This window comes from Ranitomeya imitator, chromosome 1 (assembly GCF_032444005.1).
Source record: "Ranitomeya imitator isolate aRanImi1 chromosome 1, aRanImi1.pri, whole genome shotgun sequence".
NCBI lineage: Eukaryota > Metazoa > Chordata > Amphibia > Anura > Dendrobatidae > Ranitomeya > Ranitomeya imitator.
Genome location: NC_091282.1, coordinates 1,138,775,600 through 1,138,795,617, shown reverse-complemented (window position 1 = coordinate 1,138,795,617; position 20,018 = coordinate 1,138,775,600). Strand labels below are relative to the sequence as shown.

Here is a 20,018-nt window from a genome sequence, read left to right as displayed (position 1 = left end):
GCCTGCGCAGGAGCACTGTGCCGAGGAGACTGTGGATGATGAAGGGACGCGTCATCCACATAAAGCAAACAGGAGGACGGGGATCGAAAGAATATGGGAAGCATTGGACTAAGACCAGTGACACCCATCAGACCGGACCACCCCATAGGTGAGTATAATAAAAGTTATTTTTCTTCTCTTACAGGTCAGGTTGGGGGCTTATGTACTGCATGATAGAATGTTGTATATCAGCCCTGAAAGGTGGTGGCCGTACCTGTTATCGGCCAATCCTGGTGACAGAAATTGTTTCAAGGGAACCTATCTATATATCTGTCTTTAATAACTTTGTGTTTTGCATTATCTTTATACAGTAAGTCTTATTCATAATTGCAATGGGACAGGGTGTAGTTTTTGTTTAAAATTAACTGAAGGCATTGAAAGCTAGATAGAATTAGTTTGAGGGAATTTAAAAGAATCCATGATTTGCGGCCAGCGTTCTTAAACTGAAATACTCTGTTAATGTAATGCACTAAGCCATTCCCCTTTCTACTGTGGTTGTATTAAAAATTTGCGTCTTGGTATCGAAAATCAGACAAGCCTTGTACACTGGCAGATACTGGCTATGTGTTCTTGTTTCTGATGCATCGCTTATAATTTGACCAACAATGGCAGATCTGGAGACCATTTGAGTCTCACCCAAAATCAGCTCTCCCAGAAAAGGAGTTTCTATGACACTGAAAACATCAATGCAAAAAAACTCCTCTTTGAGTCTAATATATAATATTCAGAGAATGGTTTGCCATACCAAAGCAAAGTTTAGAATAGTAGAAAATGTAGTTTAGGTTTTTTCATTTCTCATGTATTTCCTTAACCTCCCCTACCTTGTTACAACATCATATCAATATGGTCCTTTGGTCACTACTAGTAAATCACAGAATTAATAATTAAGTGAAGAGTGTGTCATTATTCTTCTAATGATCAACCATATGTAATAATAGAGTGTCTTGTCATGGCTTAAATTAGAAGGACAACACAGATAATCCTCCAGCAACTTAAGGTACCGTTACACTAAACGATTTACCAATGATCACGACCAGCGATGCGACCTGGCCGTGATCTTTGGTAAGTCGTTGTGTGGTCGCTGGGGAGCTGACACACAGACAGCTCTCTCCAGCGACCAACAATCAGGGGAACAACTTCGGCATCGTTGAAACTGTCTTCAACGATGCCGAAGTCCCCAGGTAACCAGGGTAAACATCGGGTTACTAAGTGCAGGGCCGCGCTTAGTAACCCGATATTTACCCTGGTTACCATTGTAAAAGTAAAGAAAAAAAACACTGCATACTCACATTCCGATGTCTGTCACGTCCCCCGGCATCAGCTTCCATGCACTGTGTAAGCGCCGGCCGTAAAGCAGAGCGGTGACGTCACCGCTGTGCTCTGCTTTACGGCCGGCCGGCGCTGACACAGTGCAGGGAAGCTGATGCCGGGGGATGTGACAGACATCGGAATGTGAGTATGTAGTGTTTTTTTTTTTTACTTTTACAATGGTAACCAGGGTAAATATCGAGTTACTAAGCGCGGCCCTGCACTTAGTAACCCGATGTTTAACCTGGTTACAGGTCAACACATCGCTAGATCGGCGTCACACACGCCGATCTAGCGATGACAGCGGGGTGATCAGTGACCAAAAAAAGGTCCTGATCATTCCCCACGACCAACGATCTCCCGGCAGGGGCCTGATCGTTGGTCACTGTCACACATAAAGATATTGTTAGCGGGATCGTTGCTACGTCACAAAAAGCGTGACGTTGCAACGATATCCTTAACGATATCGTTATGTGTGAAGGTACCTTTAGATTGTTGAACCTTAAAAGGGTTGTCTGGTCCAAATCGATAAGTTTGCAGTCACTGTGTGTCTATAGATCTATGAATCCCCTCAGTGCAAATTCTCTGGTTTCTGACCTGGGACCGGAGAATATGTTTGAGTTATACATACTTCCGGCAAGTGGACTTGACTTTGCTTCATACACTTGTATTGAGCGAGGTCGCGCCTCATCTAGCGGCATGGCCATCCAGCGGGCGTGGCTGACTAAAGGGCGTGGCCTTGCTCCAAACAAGTGTATGGAAGTGAGGCCACGCCCACTGAACGGGAGTATGTATAACTCATACATATCTTCCCATCCCAGGTCAGAAAGTGTCGAATCCCCGCAGTGCACAGTGCGTGCGCTGGGGGACTCATAAGTCTGCAGTCATACAGAGTGACGAATCTTATCAATTTGGACCAAACAATCCCTTTAACCTGAAGACATGGCTCAATACTTAAAAAAAAATAAAACATTTTTAGAAATTTAATTTTAAGTGTCAATAGAAGTTGCATCTACCAATCTGAACTGAAAACTCTCTTAGCACCCAAATATTAACTGGTTTTACACATCTGTTTCCCATATACAGTTGGTACCTGCCAGTCTTTGATACACTTGTTGATGGATACTAGAAATAACTGCCCCAAAGTGTTCAGTTCCCCAGAGAGCGCCTTCATATTATAGCTCAGTCACACAGCTTCTAAGATTATGTTGAAGTTTTTACTCTTTTTTTCATGTATGCTTTACTTAGTCATCTTTTTTTCTATTTATTATATTGGCCTTCTCTGTGATATCTTCAAAATGATTTAACTACGGTATACCTCGCAACATGAATTTTTTCCTTTCGCGAATAAATATGCCATTTTCCATTTTTAACCCCTTAGCGACCGCCGATACGCCTTTTAACGGCGGCCGCTAAGGGTACTTAAACCACAGCTGTGGAAAAAGTAAATAGCGCCCCCGAGAGTCAGATTGTCTCCGGGGTCTCGGCTGCCGGGGGTAGCTGAGACCCCAGAGAACATGATTCGGGGGTTTTTTTACCGACCCCGCATTTGCGATCGCCGGTAATTAACCGTTTACCGGCGATCGCAAAAAAAAAAAACGCGATTTCTTTTTAATTTCTCTGTCCTCCGATGTGATTGCACATCAGAGGACAGAGAAATGGGGTCCCAGGTAGCCCCCCGATACTTACCTATCTCCCCCGGTGCTCCTCGTGGCTCCCGATGGGCGCCGCCATCTTCAAAATGGCCGGCATCGGGAGGATCTTTGGGGTCTCGGCTGCAGGGGGTAGCCGAGACCCCAAAGAACATGATCAGGGTCGGTTTTACCGACCCCTGTTTTGCGATCGCAGGTAATTAACTGTTTACTGGCGACCGCAAAAAAAAAAAAAAGCAAAGTGTAATTCTCTGTCCTCTGATGTGATCGCACATCAGAGGACAGAGAAATAGGGGGATTCGGGGACCCTATCATACTCACCGGTGTCCCTGGGTCCTCCTGCTGCTCCTCCTGGCTGCCGGGGAAAAGAAAATGGTGGGCGCATGCGCAGTGCGCCCGCCATCTATCGCCATCTGCCGGCCGGCAGGAGAAGAGCAGTTGGGGCTAAAATTAGGGTTAGGGTTAGGGTTAGGGCTAGGGTTAGGGCTAGGGTTAGGGCTAGAGTTAGGGTTAGGGCTAGGTTTAGGGTTAGGGCTAGGGTTAGGGCTAGGGCTAGGGTTAGGGCTAGGGTTAGGGTTAGGGCTAGGGTTAGGGTTCGGACTAAATTTAGGGTTAGGGTTGGGGCTAAATTCAGGGTTAGGGTTGGGGCTAAATTTAGGGTTAGGGTTGGGGCTAAATTTATGGTTAGGCTTCTTTCACACTTATGTTGGTACGGGGCAATCGCAATGCGTCGGCCCGACATACCGACGCACGTTGTGAAAATTGTGCACAACGTGGGCAGCGGATGTAGTTTTTCAACGCATCCGCTGCCCAATCTATGTCCTGGGGAGGAGGGGGCGGAGTTACGGCCATGCATGCGCGGTCAGAAATGGCGGACACGACGTACAAAAAAACGTTACATTGAACGTTTTTTGTGCCGATGGTCCGCCAAAACACAACTGATCCAGTGCATGACGGACGCGACGTGTGGCCATCCGTCACGATCCGTCGGCAGTGCAAGTCTATGGGCAAAAAACGCATCCTGCGGGCACATTTACAGGATCCGTTTTTTGTCCAAAACGATGGATTGCGACGGATGCCAAACGACGCAAGTGTGAAAGTAGCCTTAGGGCTAGGGTTAGGGTTGGTGCTAAAGTTAGGGCTAGGGTTGGGGCTAAAGTTAGGGTTAGAGTTGGGATTAGGGTTAGGGTTTGGATTAGGGTTGGTATTAGGGTTAGGGTTTGCATTAGGGTTACGCTTGGGATTAGGGTTAGGTTTGGGATTAGGGTTAAGGTTAGGGTTGTGATTAGGGGTGTATTGGGATTAGGGTTAGGTTTGAAGTTAGGGTTGAGATTAGGATTAGGGGTGTGTTGGATTTAGGGTTTTGATTATGGTTATGGTTGACATTAGGGTTGTTTTGGGGTAAGGGTTGTGATTATCGTTAGGGTTAGTGATTAGGATTATGGATCGGGTTGGGATTAGGGTTAAGGGTGTGTTGGGGTTAGGGTTGGAGCTAGAATTGGGGGGGTTTCCACTGTTTAGGTACATCAGGGGGTCTCCAAACACGACAGCCAATTTTGCGCTCAAAAAGTCAAATGGTGCTCCCTCCCTTCTGAGCTCTGCCGTGCGCCCAAACAGTAGGTTACCCCCACATATGGGGCATCAGCGTACTCGAGATAAATTGGACAACAACTTTTGGGGTCCAATTTCTCCTGTTACCCTTGTGAAAATAAAAACTTGGGCTACAAAATCTTTTTTGTGGAAAAAAAATATTTTTTTATTTTCATGACTCATGCATTCTAAACTTCTGTGAAGCACTTGGGCATTCAAAGTTCTTACCACACATCTAGATAAGTTCCTTGGCGGGTCTAGTTTCCAAAACGGGGTCACTTGTGGGGGGTTACTACTGTTTAGGTACATCAGGGGCTCTGCAAACGCAACATAACGCCCACAGACCATCCTATCTAAGTCTGCATTCCAAAACGGTGCTCCTTCCCTTCCGAGCTCTGCCGTGCGCCCAAACAGTGGTTTACCCCCACATATGGGGCATCAGCGTACTCGGGATAAATTGGACAACAACTTTAGTGGTCCAATTTCTCCTGTTACTGTTAGGACTGGCGGAACGCACCAAGTATAAGGTGTAATGGTATTAGGTGCGTTCGCCGTCCGAGGTCCACCGTGCAGGTGAAAACCCTGCTGCTAGTAGAGACGGACGAGATGGCGGTACAATATGAATACACACTTGAATTAACTTCACCCAGTGTGAAGGAAGCGAACCCTGTTGAGTCACAGGGCTGCGGTACTGCACCAAGAGAATATATTTAGAGGCACGAGAGTGCGTGCAGTGCCGCACTGGCGGATGCCACTAACCACCCAGGCTTGGGTTAGGAAAGCGCAGAGAAAGCGCACGGCGCCGCACTGGCTGTCACAGCAATAAGACGCTGTAATGTGTGTACCGTGCTGATGGCTAAGTCGGGCGCTAGGTAGCAATCACCCACCTTCCGTGAGCAGTCATACAATAGGGAGGGGATTTTAAAGAACGACTTTCACTCACAACACACACACATTTACAAAAGACAATACTAGCGCATGGCCGTGCAGCCATGCGAGGCTTAAATAGCTGCAGCATGTTTAGGACCTTCCAAAGAAGGACCAATGGAGTGCTGCAGCACCTGAGCATGTGACCCTGGATCTCTACTGAGAGTTCTCGCCCTGGGCATGCTCAGAGTGCAAAGCAGGATTTAGTCCTAGAAGCTACAAGGACCTTAGCTGCAGTATCTGATCATGTGACCCTCGATCTCCACTGAGAGATCTTACTCTGGGCATGCTCAGAATGTAAAAAGCAAGACTTAGCCCCAGAAACGTCCGCTCGCCGCTGCCCAGCACTGACTTCAATGGGAGAAGCAGGAAACACAGCAGTAACGCTAAGCACAGAGTCAGACTGAGCGAGACGCTGGGATCGACGTCTCTGCTGAGCAAGCTCCACTGCGGCAGGAGAAGAATGGGAGACCGCAGTGGAGATAGCCTGAGATTCCCCCTGTGCAGAGGCAGGAACTCGACCCCTAACCGTTACCCTTGTGAAAATAAAAACTTGGGGGCTACAAAATCTTTTTTGTGGAAAAAAAAATATTTTTTTATTTTCACGACTCTGCATTCTAAACTTCTGTGTAGCACTTGAGCATTCAAAGTTCTCACCACACATCTAGATAAGTTCCTTGGGGGGTCTAGTTTCCAAAACGGGGTCACTTGTGGGGGGTTACTACTGTTTAGGTACATCAGGGGCTCTGAAAACGCAACATAACGCCCACAGACCATCCTATCTAAGTCTGCATTCCAAAACGGCGCTCCTTCCCTTCCGAGCTCTGCTGTGTGCCCAAACAGTGGTTTACCCCCACATATGGGGCATCAGCGTACTCGGGATAAATTGGACAACAACTGTAGAGGTCCAATTTCTCCTGTTACCCTTGTGAAAATAAAAACTTGGGGGCTACAAAATCTTTTTTGTGGGAAAAAATTTTTTTTTTTATTTTTGCGACTCTGCATTCTAAACTTCTGTGAAGCACTTGGGCATTCAAAGTTCTCACCACACATCTAGATAAGTTCCTTGGGGGTCTAGTTTCCAAAATGGGGTCACTTGTGGGGGGTTACTACTGTTTAGGTATATCAGGGGCTCTGCAATCGCAACATAACGCCCACAGACCATTCTGTTATGAACTGGTGGTTTAGGAGCAACATGGGACGAGCTCTGAAGGAGGTGGTACCTGTACTGACCGCAGTCCCTAAGCTCAACACAACACTAGAAGTAGCCGTGGGATGCTCCTGTCACTCCCTAGGCACCTCGTCACAGCCTGAGAACTAACTACCCCTAAAGATAGAAACAGGAAAACTATCTTGCCTCAGAGAAAATCCCCAAAGGATAGATAGCCCCCCACAAGTAATGACTGTGAGTGGAGAGGGAAAAGACATACACAGAATGAAACCAGGATGTAGCACAGGAGGCCAGTCTAACTAGATAGATAAGACAGGATAGATTACTGTGCGGTCAGTATTAAAAACTACAAAAATCCACACAGAGTTTACAAAAATCTCCACACCTGACTAAAGGTGTGGAGGGTAAATCTGCTTCCCAGAGCTTCCAGCTTAACTGAATTAATCAATACTAACAAGCTGGACAAAACATAGAATGCACAGAACGAATAAGTCCACAACATGTGGACAGAAAAGAGCAAAGCAAGGACTTAACTTTGCAGGACTGGTCAGGATATCAGGGAAATCCAAGAGAGATGTGAATCCAACCAGGAACCATTGACAAGTGGCACTGGAAGAAGGGAAAAGCCAGGCATAAATAGCCGAGCAGAAAGACAATCAGTGGAAGCAGCTGCAGACTGCTAAATCCAAGGAGCAGCCATACCACTTAAAACCACCGGAGGGAGCCCAAGAGCAGAACTCACAAAAGTGCCACTTACAACCACCGGAGGGAGCCCAAGAGCGGAATTCACAACACCATTCTATCAAAGTCTGCATTCCAAAACGGCGCTCCTTCCCTTCCGAGCTCTGCCATGCGTCCAAACAGTGGTTTACCCCCACATATGGCACATCAGTGTACTCGGGATAAATTGGACAACAACTACTGCGGTCCAATTTCTCCTGTTACCCTTGTGAAAATAAAAACTTGGGGGCTAAATATCTTTTTTGTGGAAAAAAAAAATATTTTTTATTTTCACGACTCTGCATTCTAAACTTCTGTGAAGCACTTGGGCATTCAAAGTTCTCACCACACATCTAGATAAGTTCCTTGGGGGGGGTCTAGTTTCCAAAATGGGGTCACTTGTGGAGGGTTTCTACTGTTTAGGCACATCAGGGGCTCTCCAAACGTGACATGGCGTCCGATCTCAATTCCAGACAATTCTACATTGAAAAAGTAAAACGGCACTCCTTCTCTTCCAAGCTCTGCGGTGCGCCCAAACAGTGGTTTACCCCCACATATTGGGTATCGACGTACTCAGGAGAAATTGCACTACAACTTTTGTGGTCTAATTTCTCCTGTTACCCTTGTGAAAATAAAAATTTGGGGGCAAAAAGATCATTTTTGTAGAAAAAATGCGATTTTTTATTTTCACGGCTCAAAGTTATAAACTTCTGTGAGGCACATGGGGGTTCAAAGTGCTCACTAGGGTTGAGCAAAATGGGTCAGCCACTTTCAGAAGTCGCCGACTTTTGGCAAAGTCGGGTTTCATGAAACCCGACCCGACCCCTGTGTGGGGTCGGCCATGAAGTTGGCGATCTTCTGAATGTGGTATCGGAATTCCGATCCCGATTTCCGATATGTTTGCAATATCGGAAATCAGTATCGGAATCCATATTTAATGTAAAATAAAGAATTAAAATAAAAAATATCGCTATACTTACCTTCTGACGCGCCCTGGTACTAACCGGGAGCCTTCCTTCCTTCGAATCAGCGCTTCCAGGACCTTGCGGTGACGTCGCGGCTTGTGATTGGTCGCGGCCGCCCATGTGACCGCTCGCGCGACCAATCACAAGCCGCGACATCACTGCGACGTCACGCAAGGTCCTGCAAGCGCTGATTCTTAGGAAGGAAGGCTGCCGGAAAGAAGCAGGGCGCGTCCGAGGGTGAGTATATACCTAATAGGAATATACTCACCCTCGGACGCTCCCTGCTTCTTTCCGGCAGCCTTCCTTCCTAAGAATCAGCGCTTGAAGGACCTTGCATGACGTCGCGGTGACGTCGCGGCTTGTGATTGGTCGCGCGAGCAGTCACATGGGCGGCCGCGCGACCAATCACAAGCCGCGACGTCACCGCAAGGTCCTGGAAGCACTGATTCGAAGGAAGGAAGATTCCCGGTTAGTACCAGGGCGTGTCAGAGGGTAAGTATAGCGATATTTTTTATTTTAATTCTTTATTTTACACTTAAATATGGATCCCAGGGCCTGAAGGAGAGTTTCCGCTCCTTCAGACCCTGGGAACCATTGGAAACCCAATGCACTGCATTGGGTTTCGAGTTTCGGCCGACCCCGACCCCGACTTTTTTATAGGATCGGCCAATTTCACTCGACCCGACTTTTGAAAAATAAACCTATAAAAGTAAAGGTCGCTCAACCCTAGTGCTCACCACACATCTAGATAAATTCCTTAAGGGGTCTAGTTTCCAAAATGGTGTCACTTGTGGGGGGTTTCCACTTTTTAGGCACATCAAGGGCTCTCTAAACGTGACATGGCGTCCGATCTCAATTCCAGCCAATTCTGCATTGAAAAAGTCAAACGGCGCTCCTTCACTTCCAAGTTCTGTGGTGCGCCCAAACAGTGGTTTACCCCCACATATGGGGTATTTGCGTATTCAGGAGAAATTGCATAACAAAATTTATGGTTACATTTCTGTTTTTACACTTGTGAAAATAAAAAAAAATTGTTCTGAATTAAAATGTCTGCAAAAAAAAGTTAAATGTTCATTTTTTCCTTCCACATTGTTTCAGTTCCTGTGAAGCACGTAAAGGGTTAATAAACTTCTTGAATGTGGTTTTGAGCACCTTGAGGGGTGTAGTTTTTAGAATGGTGTCACACTTCATTATTTTCTATCATATAGACCCCTCAAAATGACTTCAAATGTGATGTGGTCCCTAAAAAAAAAGGTGTTGTAAAAATGAGAAATTGCTGGTGAACTTTTAACCCTTATAACTCCCTAACAAAAAAAAAATTTTGATTCCAAAATTGTGCTGATGTAAAGTAGACATGTGGGAAATGTTATTTATTAACTATTTTTCGTGACATATCTCTCTGATTTAAGGACATAAAAATACAAAGTTTGAAAATTGCAAAATGTTAAAAATTTTCACCATATTTCCGTTTTTTTCATAAATAATCGCAAGTAATATCGAAGAAATGTTACCACTAACATGAAGTACAATATGTCACGAAAAAACAATCTCAGAATCAGCGGGATCCGTTGAAGCGTTCCAGAGTTATAACCTCATAAAGTGACAGTGGTCAGAATGCAAAAATTGGCTCGGTCATTAAGTACCAAATTGGCTCTGTCACTAAGGGGTTAAATATAGCGGTAGATTTAGCTGCACTTCTATAACAAACACACAAAACCCATTGTGATGACCTAATAATGCATGGAGAATAATTGCTATTACATCTATGTATTTGCTTGTTTTTATTCAATCCACAGTTCACTAGTCAATGTATAGAGGCTGCGTGACAATACAAAACAGGTCTGCAATTCTTTCCTAAAAGCACAATTATTTCCCATGGGCTGTGTCTGTTATTACATCTCAAGCTCATTCATGGAAATAGGGCCAAGCTGCGATACAGGGAACGGCCAATGGACAAGGGGAGCAGTGTGTGTGTAGAAACAAAGAATACTTGTTTCCATGTAAGATGATTATTATATAAAGCTGGCACATAGTGTATAGAATTTTGCTGATAATCATGTTTTAAGGCAGCATTGCAAATACTTGACAAACTGAATGAAAGGGGTAAAGACATGGATACACTGCGTGCAGAATTATTGGGCAATTTATATTTTTGATGACTGATTTTATAATTGACCAATTCCATTACTGTCGGTCAAGCCAAAAAATTAATAAAGTTGGAACCTGAATAGTTAAGAGAGTAAAAGTGAATTTTTATCTTTCTTAGGAGATTATATAAGTGTGCAGAATTATTACATAGCTAAAGGAAAAATGTAAATTTCTCATCAAATTTTTTATTTTCATCTGTTACAATGAGAACAATAACCAAACAACTCAAAGTGTACAAAAATACATTTCTGACATTTTAAAAAAATATCAGTGACCATTATAGCCACCTTTCTTTTCAATAACACTGATAAAACTTCCATCTATGGAGCCTGGCAGTTTCTTAACCCCTTCATGACATTTGATGTATAAATACGTCATATGTTGCATTTCCCCCATTACTGCAGGCTCTGGCACTGAGCCCGCATCTTCTCCGGCACATGAAAGCTGATTTCACCTGTGGCTGTTAACATGTAAAATTCCGCTGTCAATCTCTGTCAGCGTCATTTTACATGATTGTGCCGAAAGCATGTCACTAGCTCTGCCCATTGGTGCCCCTGTCACATGACTGCAGGGCGCCTCTGGATCGGCATGGCAACCCAGGGTCTGCAGGAGACCCCTGTGGTTGTCATTGCCAATCTGCTATAAGCGCCGCCCCGTGGCCAGTGTTCATAACAGATGACCAATTCAGCTACTAATAGTCCTGCTGTGTGTAACACAAATGATCAGAAGATCACAGCTTCTAATCTCGTAAGGAGACTATTTAAGCAAGTGTGAAGAAAAAAAAATGTTTTTTTAAAATATAAAAAAATTAAAAAAAATATAAAAGTTCAAATCACTCCCCTTTTGCACCATTCAAAATAAAACAATACAAGAAAAGGCCCGATATATCAAGGTATAAAAACAATTAATCCAATCGGTAAACTGCATAATGAGAAAAAAAAATGCTAGATTAGGCTACGTTCACATTTGCGTTGTTGTGTGCTGCGTCGGCGACGCAATGCACAACGCACGCAAAAATGCATGCAAAACGCAGCAAAACGCTGCAGTTTGTGACGCATGCGTTCATTTTTATAGCGCAAAAAAAATGCAACAAGCAGCGTCCTCTGCGCCCTGACGCTTGCGCCCAAAAAACGCATGCATCACAATTGCAATTAATGAACATGGTAAAAAAAAAATTATGTAATTGCACTTTTCTTTAAATACCACCACTAGGGTTGAGCGACCTTGACTTTTTTAGGGTCGAGCCGGGTTTCTCAAAAGTCGAGTCGAGTGAAATCGGCCGATTATGGCGAAAAGTCGAGGATCGACCGAAACACGAAACCCAATGCAAAGCCAAGATATCTCTCTCTCTCTCTCTCTCTCTCTCTCTCTCTCTCAAAAACCCGACTTTGCCAAAAGTCGGCGACTTTTGAAAATGAACGATCCGTTTCGCTCAACCCTAACACACCATGCATCACAATTGCAATTAATGAACATGGTAAAAAAAAAATTATGTAATTGCACTTTTCTTTAAATACCACCACTAGGGTTGAGCGACCTTGACTTTTTTAGGGTCGAGCCGGGTTTCTCAAAAGTCGAGTCGAGTGAAATCGGCCGATTATGGCGAAAAGTCGAGGATCGACCGAAACACGAAACCCAATGCAAAGCCAAGATCTCTCTCTCTCTCTCTCTCTCTCTCTCTCTCTCTCTCTCAAAAACCCGACTTTGCCAAAAGTCGGCGACTTTTGAAAATGAACGATCCGTTTCGCTCAACCCTAACACACCATGCATCACAATTGCAATTAATGAACATGGTAAAAAAAAAATTATGTAATTGCACTTTTCTTTAAATACCACCACTAGGGTTGAGCGACCTTGACTTTTTTAGGGTCGAGCCGGGTTTCTCAAAAGTCGAGTCGAGTGAAATCGGCCGATTATGGCGAAAAGTCGAGGATCGACCGAAACACGAAACCCAATGCAAAGCCAAGATATCTCTCTCTCTCTCTCTCTCTCTGTCTCTCTCTCTCTCTCTCCCCTCCGTCCGTCCCTGAACTGAAAAGCTGGTGTTACACATTGCAAATCGCTACAGCGCACAAGCGACAACATGGCGATAGGTCTTAGGGGAGTGGACGTGTCATCACTCTGCCCACGCCCCTTCATTGGCTGAAAAAAATGGCGCCAAGCGCGTCATACGAAACGCGACTTTGGCGCGAAAGTCGCGTACCGCATGGCCGACCGCACACAGGGATCGGGTCGGGTTTCATGAAACCCGACTTTGCCAAAAGTCAGCGACTTTTGAAAATGAACGATCCGTTTCGCTCAACCCTAACCACCACACTTTGAATTTTTTCCTGGTTTTCCAGTACATTATATGGTAAAATAAATGGTTTTGTTCAAAAGTTCAACTTGTCCCATGGCCTTATTAATGGGAGGATCGACCGAAACACGAAACCCAATGCAAAGCCAAGATATCTCTCTCTCTCTCTCTCTCTCTCTCTCTCTCATGACCCCAGATCATGAAAAATGGAGACGCTACAAGTATCGGAAAATGGCGCAAATTTTTTATTTTTTTTTTGCAAAGTTTGGAATTTTTTTTCACGACTTAGGTAAAAAATAACTTAGTCATGTTAGGTGTCTATGAACTCGTACTGACCTGGAGAATCATAATGTCAGGTCAGTTTTAGCATTTAGTGAACCTAGCAAAAAAGCCAAACAAAAAACAAGTGTGGGACTGCACTTTTTTTGCAATTTCACCGCACTTGGAATTTTTTTTCCTGTTTTCTAGTACATGACATGCTAAAACCAATGATGTCGTTCAAAAGTACAACTCGTCCTGCAAAAAGTAAGCCCTCACATGGCCAAATTGATGGAAAAATAAAAAAGTTATGGCTCTGGGATGTAGGGAAGTGAAAAACGAACACGGAAAAGCGAAAAATCCCAAGGTTGGGAGGGGGAAGGGGTTAATGTGCGCCTTTTTTTCCTTAACATGTTTTTTTCAACCCTGTTCACTATTTGCAACAACACTTTTGATGTTTCTGTGATCACACCCCAATATCTCAGCAATTTCAATAGTGTTTCATTTTTCTGTAAGATTTGTAAGAATTTTTGACTTTACACAGCCAGTTAAATCTGTTTTTTGGTCCATTTGCCTCAGGAAAACAAGCTTCCTAAGATTCTGCACACCTTGATAAAGGGTGTTGTATCCTTAGGCCTCACCCTCTTCAATACACAAATACACATCACCTGCTTCATCTGCTTCATCCAATAAGCATTCACGTGCATACCATGGGCAGACATACCGCATGTGCAGCCTGTGTGGCTGCACCGTGCCCAGAGGTGGAGGGGGGCCCCTGCAGTGTGGCTAATAATGAGGGCAATATGGCCTGTTTATCTGGCTTTGGGGGGCCCCTGGCCAGATTGCCCTCATGTGCGGCAGGCAGGGAGAGATCCCTGCAGCTCCACTGCCTACAAGAAAGAGTGGCAGTGGAGCTGCAGCGATCTGTCCTGCTTCCTGCCCGCACTTACTCTCACACAGACAGCAGCAACGCTGGATGACGTCATCATTCAACCGCCGGCTGTGCCAGAGAGAAGAAAGCGGCGGTGATGCTGCGGCAGAGCGTGCGGAGAGGTGCTGTGTGTGTATGCGTGCGTGCCTGCGTAGCACTGCAGGGCAATGTGCAGAGAGGTGAATGGTGCTGTGTGTGTCTGTGTGTAGAGGAGGAGAGGGCAATGATGGGGCTGATGGGGAGAAGGCAATGATGGGGTGATGGAGAGGGAAATGATGGGGATGGTGGGGGAGGAGGAAATGATTGAAGTGGTGGAATAGGCAAGGATGGGGATGGTGTGGGAGGAGAAAATGATGGATGTGGTGGAAAAGGCAATGATGGGGTGATGGGGAGGGAAATGATGGAAGTGGTGGAATGGGCAAGGGTGACGATTGTGGGGGAGGAGGAAATGATGGAGGTGGTGGAATGAGCAACGATTGGGGTGGTGGGGAGGAGGAAATGATGCAGATGATGGAATGGGCAATGATGGTGGGGAGAAGGCAATGATGGGGTGGTGGAAAGAGCAATAATGGGGGTAGAAGGGGGAGGAAATGATGGATGTGGTGGAAAGGGCAATGATGGGGATGGTGGGGAGGAGGAAATGATGGTTATGGTGGAAAGGGCAATGTTGAGGTGGTGAGGGAAAAAGCAATGAGGGAGGGTGTGGAAAGAACAATGGTAGGGTGGTGGGGGGAGGATGCAATGATGGTGGTGGAAAGGGCAATAATGGGGATGGTGGAGGAGGAGGCAATGATAGAGGTGGTGGAATGAGCAATGATGGGAGTGGTGGAGGAAAAGACAATGATGGGGTGGTGAGGGAGGAGGAAATGATGGATGTGATGGAATGGGCAATGATATGGGGTGGTGGGGAGAAAGCAATGATAGTGGTGGTGTTGAAGGCAATGATAAAGATGGTGAAGAGGGCAATGATGGGGTGGGGGAGAGGACAATAATGGGATGCGGGGGAGGAGGACAATGAGGAGTGTTGGGGATTGGGATGAGAGGAAGGAGGACTTATAGTGGACTTAGGAACAGGGGAGGTGGAGGAAGACATTATCGCTTATTATGTCTAACACAGTCCCTTAGCATAGAGTGTATGTACTTATTAGGTATAACACAGTCCCTTAGTATATAGTGTACTCACTAATTCTGTATAACACCATTTTTAGTTACATAGTTTCCTCTTTTATTATGTTTAACATTGTCCCTTATTTTATAACATCCTCTCTAGTTATTATGGTGCCATCCCATATTATATAGCTTCCTCTGCTGTTATGTACAGTACTGTCTTTTACATAGTGTATTCTTGTTATTTTTGTTATTCACAGCACCCTCTTTTATTACATAGTCCCCACTCTTTTCAGATATTAAATGACTGCTGATGGAGGAGTCGGTGACCAGATGACCAGTCCATCAGCTCCTTCATTAGAAAAGAACCCAATATGTAAGGGACGGTACTGTACATAACAAGAGAGGGCATTGTATAATAAGGGACGGCAATATGCATAATAAAGAAGACTATGTAATATATATACAGTACAGGTGTGTGTGTGGCTATATCTTTGTCTCTATAAAAGGAGGGGGGCCCAGACACATTTCTTGTACAGGGGCCCCAAGCTGTCAGTGTCCGCCCCTGAGTTGGAAAATCTGCATAACATGATGATATGGTAAAGATACACACTTGCCTAATAATTCTGCAGAAGGTGTCAAGGTACAGGAGAGGAGGGTTTGAAAAAATAGATTCTACTATTTAAACGGAATCTGTCAGTAAGATCAACCCCCTTAAACTGCATATATAGACATGCAGGTTTTTGAAAGCAAAATCGATTTATACTTTCTATATTCTACCTGTTGCTCCTTTGTTGTGAAATCAGTGTTTTATATGCAAGTGAGGCACTAAGTGCTCTGGACAAAACACATAGTGCTTCCTGAACTTCTGCCTTCCCAGATTGTTATGCCGCCCTGTACCAGCCTCTTTAACTTAATTGATAGCTTACTGTTCGATTTCCCAGCCTGGTTCCAGACGTCAAATAGACATTGAGCTATCAATAAAAATAAAGAGGCAAGTGCGGGAGAACTACCTGTCATGCCCAGAGCACTGAATGTCTCGTTTGCATGTTTCAAGATTAACGCAACAGATTAGGAATTGATGGATTTTGACCTACATGCCCATATTTGCAGGATTACTTACACGTAGCAGTGTTTAAGTCCAGATTTTAATAGAGAAAATCCACAGCAGAATACAGTAACAGATAAGAGGGTGAAATTACAACTCTCGATTCTCGCCTACATGCTGTATCAATTTTCACAGAAGAAACTGACTTATGAAGCATATTTTCAGTCTGCAAGATATCAATTATTGTCACAGATTGGTCACGGATTTGTTGCAGATTTTCCCCATACAGTTCCACTGGGAAATAAAAATCCACCGTAAAACCCTTATTGGGTGGACTATGCTTTGGATTACTCTCACAGGTAGTGAATTTTGCATCCACAAGTTCAGAAAAAAAACTGTTTCCAAAAAGTGAAAAAACAACCACTGCAGTTACCTCCCGCCGTGACACTTTCTTGGCTTCCTTGTCTGGTCCATAGTCTAGCATCGGACTAAGATATGGAGAGCAAGTTCAGCTTACCACTCCGTAGCGTAGGACTAGGCGAGGTAGCTACAGAAGCACCAGGACAGATAAGTCTTACAGTATTGGGTCTCATATGTTAGATGCTTTTTTGTTTTTCAAAGGAAAATTGGCAAAAAGATCCCAACATTCTGGAGAAGATTTGCTGCTATGGATTTGCTTATGATTTCCTATGGATTTACTGTGGACATTTTCTGGAGCAGACCCACTACATACTTTACCCTCAGACCATAGGCGTGATCCTTATCAAATTTGAATCAGTAGTCAACTACTTATCTATTCTTGCTCATAACACTTTTCTCAAGTTTAACCATTATATTCCTTTCCTCCTCTTAAAGGGAACCTGTCACCCCCCAGGCGTTTGTAACTAAAAGAGCCCCCTTGTGCAGCACTAATGCTGCATTCTGACAAGGTGGCTCTTTTAGTTCTTGGTACTGTAACTGCAGAAATAGTCGATTTTGCAATTTGTCCAAAATACCTTGAAATAGTCTTGGGGGCAGGTCTTTCCCCCGCTAATGCAGACGCAGCACCGCCATCACTCATGCCCTCTTGGCGCCTGGAGCTGCCTCCTCAGCGCTGTTTTCAACTGTCCCGGTTCCTGCACTGTTATCTTATGCCTTGGGCATGCGCAATTAGCGCTGCCCATCTTCTGACATCATTTGATGTCTTACTGACTGCGCCTGCCCAAGATCCCGCCCCGCAGTGTCTTCTGATTTACTCTGATCTCGGACAAATTGCAAAATCGATTATTTCTGCAGTTATAGCACCAAGAACTAAAAGAGCCACCTTGTCATAATGCAGCATTAGTGCTGCACAAGGGGGCTCTTTTAGTTACAAACACCTGAGGGGGGTGACAGGTTCCCTTTAAGACATTTTGTCAGTAATTGCTACTTTCAAACTGCAGAACTAAATTTACATAAATTGTTAACAAAGCAATATCACAGAATAGTCTAGTACCCACCAATGCGATTATTTCACTTAAAGCCTTTACAGCAGGCTGAGGATCCCATTAAACTGTTTGACGATGGCTCTTGACTCTGGACAGAAGTAGTTTCCTGTTTGTCTTGTAGATGACTTACCATTAAACCTCATTACACAGAACTACTGTCCTTTATCATACACTTAGGATACATTTAATGGTTTGGAGCCATGGTTTGCAGAAAGATGCTTGCATGTCAGGTGGTGAAGGGGGATTAAAAGAGATATCATGAATAAAGCATGACATGAATCAGATTCTCCTAAACGATTGTGGAATTCACTAACATAAAATATTAAAAATCGTGAAGTCCATATTAACAGGAACTTATATATGGTCTTATGTTTAAAAAAAAAAATAGTATACATGTCATGGTTTCCAGCTGATCTGCTTTTTATCCATCGTCTGCTAACTCCAGATGGAGAGTGTTGACTTTACAGCTAATGAGAAAGAGAGGAATTACAGACATGGTCTAATCCTTTGTGCCCAAACTAATGTGGGTAATAAATCAAAGCTAAACCACCATGTTCACAGTAATGAAAACAAACAAGAACCATTTGGACAAGCCTGATCCGATGATTATATATTAGAGACATTTAGTCAAACCTTGTTAAAGGGCAGCACAGTTGGGCAAGGTGGCTAAGTTTGACAAGGGGCACAACTTTAGAAATATGAGGTTCTCTATTATTCCCCATGTATTGTAAAGCAGTGATCGGAAAGCACAATCTCAGATTCACCTATAAGGCACGAGCCTTGTGGAATTTACTATTGATTTATTGCTAAAGTATTGTAATCCTATTTTATATTGACTATGCGGGTGTTGCATTTTTGTACATTCCGTTTTTTCCACTAAGTATAATTGAGTGTTATAAAGAAGAAACACAATTCTATAGTGCAGCTCAATATACAGGATTTAGATATAAAAATCAATGCAATTGTATACGAAGTAAAGCGACTTACTGTAAAAAATGTACTCTGTGTAACTGCTCCAGATTTTGTCATCCCTGTACTGGTTTACGAAGGCTGCTGATCCAGTAGAGTTGCAGGCTACCATTTGAAACCCAGCTTCCGAAAGCCTATCAAAAGCTTGCTCCAAGTAAGTGAATTTTAGGTAGAACCTAGAAGTGTACTTTTCTGGGGGGCGATCAGGGTCTCTACTTTCGTTCAAAGTTTCTCCAAAAACTTCTTTAGCCAGAGCTATTCTACCACATACCATAATCCTGGCCACTCTCCTGAACTTGGCATCGGCTTGGTTATCTCTGACCATGGTGTAAGAACCTCTGTAGCCTATTGTGATAAAACCAGATTTTTTATCGAGGGCTGCAGTTCTGAACAGGTCACTGCTTTGTGAGTTCTCTTCTAGGTCACTCTGACAACCTTCATCATTTAAAGAGCTCTGTTTGGTTACTTTAGGTGTCAGTAGCTTCACCAGGTCACTGAGCTGGAAATATTCAGCCTCTCTTAAAAGTCTTTCCTTTTCTGGAAAGTGATCAGGGAGTGAGAGCTGCTTGTCCCTTAGATAGTCAAGCACATACCTGAAAAGGAAGCCATCTCTGTCTATAAAGAATCGAGACCTGTTATCCCTGGGAAGCTCCTTGACATTGTTCCTAGAGAACATGCTGTACAGACTGCTGTCCGGAACACTGGTAAGTGTTGAATACTTTGTAACATAAACTTGGCCACCAACGTTCAGCTCTACCACATCCGGAAAGGGGTACGACATTTCGCTGATAGGGAGGATTGTATCTTTCAGAGCCATGTCTCCTCATCAACATGCAGAAAGTGATGAACTTCAGAACAGTGTCCAGTGCAATGGCTTTCAGTTAAATCCACACCCAAGGCACTCAACGAAGGCTCCGAGACTTCTATTCAGCCCCACAAAGAGCAGCTTTCAGCACCATGGACAGTCTACGTAGCCCTAGAGCAGAACAATGATCAGCACCAAGGACAGCAGCCCAAAAAAGTCTATGCAGAGGAGCAGTGATCAGCACCAAGGATACAGCACATAATTGTGGCTTCAGCTTCACAGCAGAGCAACCATCAGCAGAAGAGACAGCAGCACATAATACTCAGCACTGAGAGCTTATAGTGAACCGAGCTGACGTCACTCCATCTGCAGGCTGGGCTTCAGGAAACTTTTCCCACATCTGTCTTTTAAAGGAGCCTGTTCCTTCTGCATGAGCTCCTTCTTGTGCGTCCTAAATGACCCAATGCACAAGTAATACAAAAAAAATACTGTGCTATAGAAAGCACAATATTTCATTCACTGCTTAAACCTCCATGGTTATACAAATACGCAATTCTCTTTTCCATTGCTGCTCTATATTTTATCGTCTAAGTTTTTGGCACTAAAATGCGCAACAAC

At 44.2% G+C, this 20,018-nt stretch overlaps 1 protein-coding gene across 2 annotated transcripts in view; it reads right to left on the bottom strand.

Moving 5' to 3' along the window:
* The window catches only part of KCTD8 (potassium channel tetramerization domain containing 8), a 254,466-nt gene extending 234,742 nt beyond the window's left edge, over positions 1 to 19,724 (bottom strand). For both annotated transcript variants that reach the window (XR_011317001.1, XM_069744526.1), the window contains exon 1: positions 18,614 to 19,724. Coding sequence is in view for 1 of the 2 variants with exons in the window: in XM_069744526.1 (XP_069600627.1) it covers positions 18,614 to 19,412 (799 nt within the window). In the remaining variant the exon portion in view is untranslated. The remainder of the gene's footprint in view (positions 1 to 18,613) is intronic.
* Positions 19,725 to 20,018: the final 294 nt, after the last annotated feature.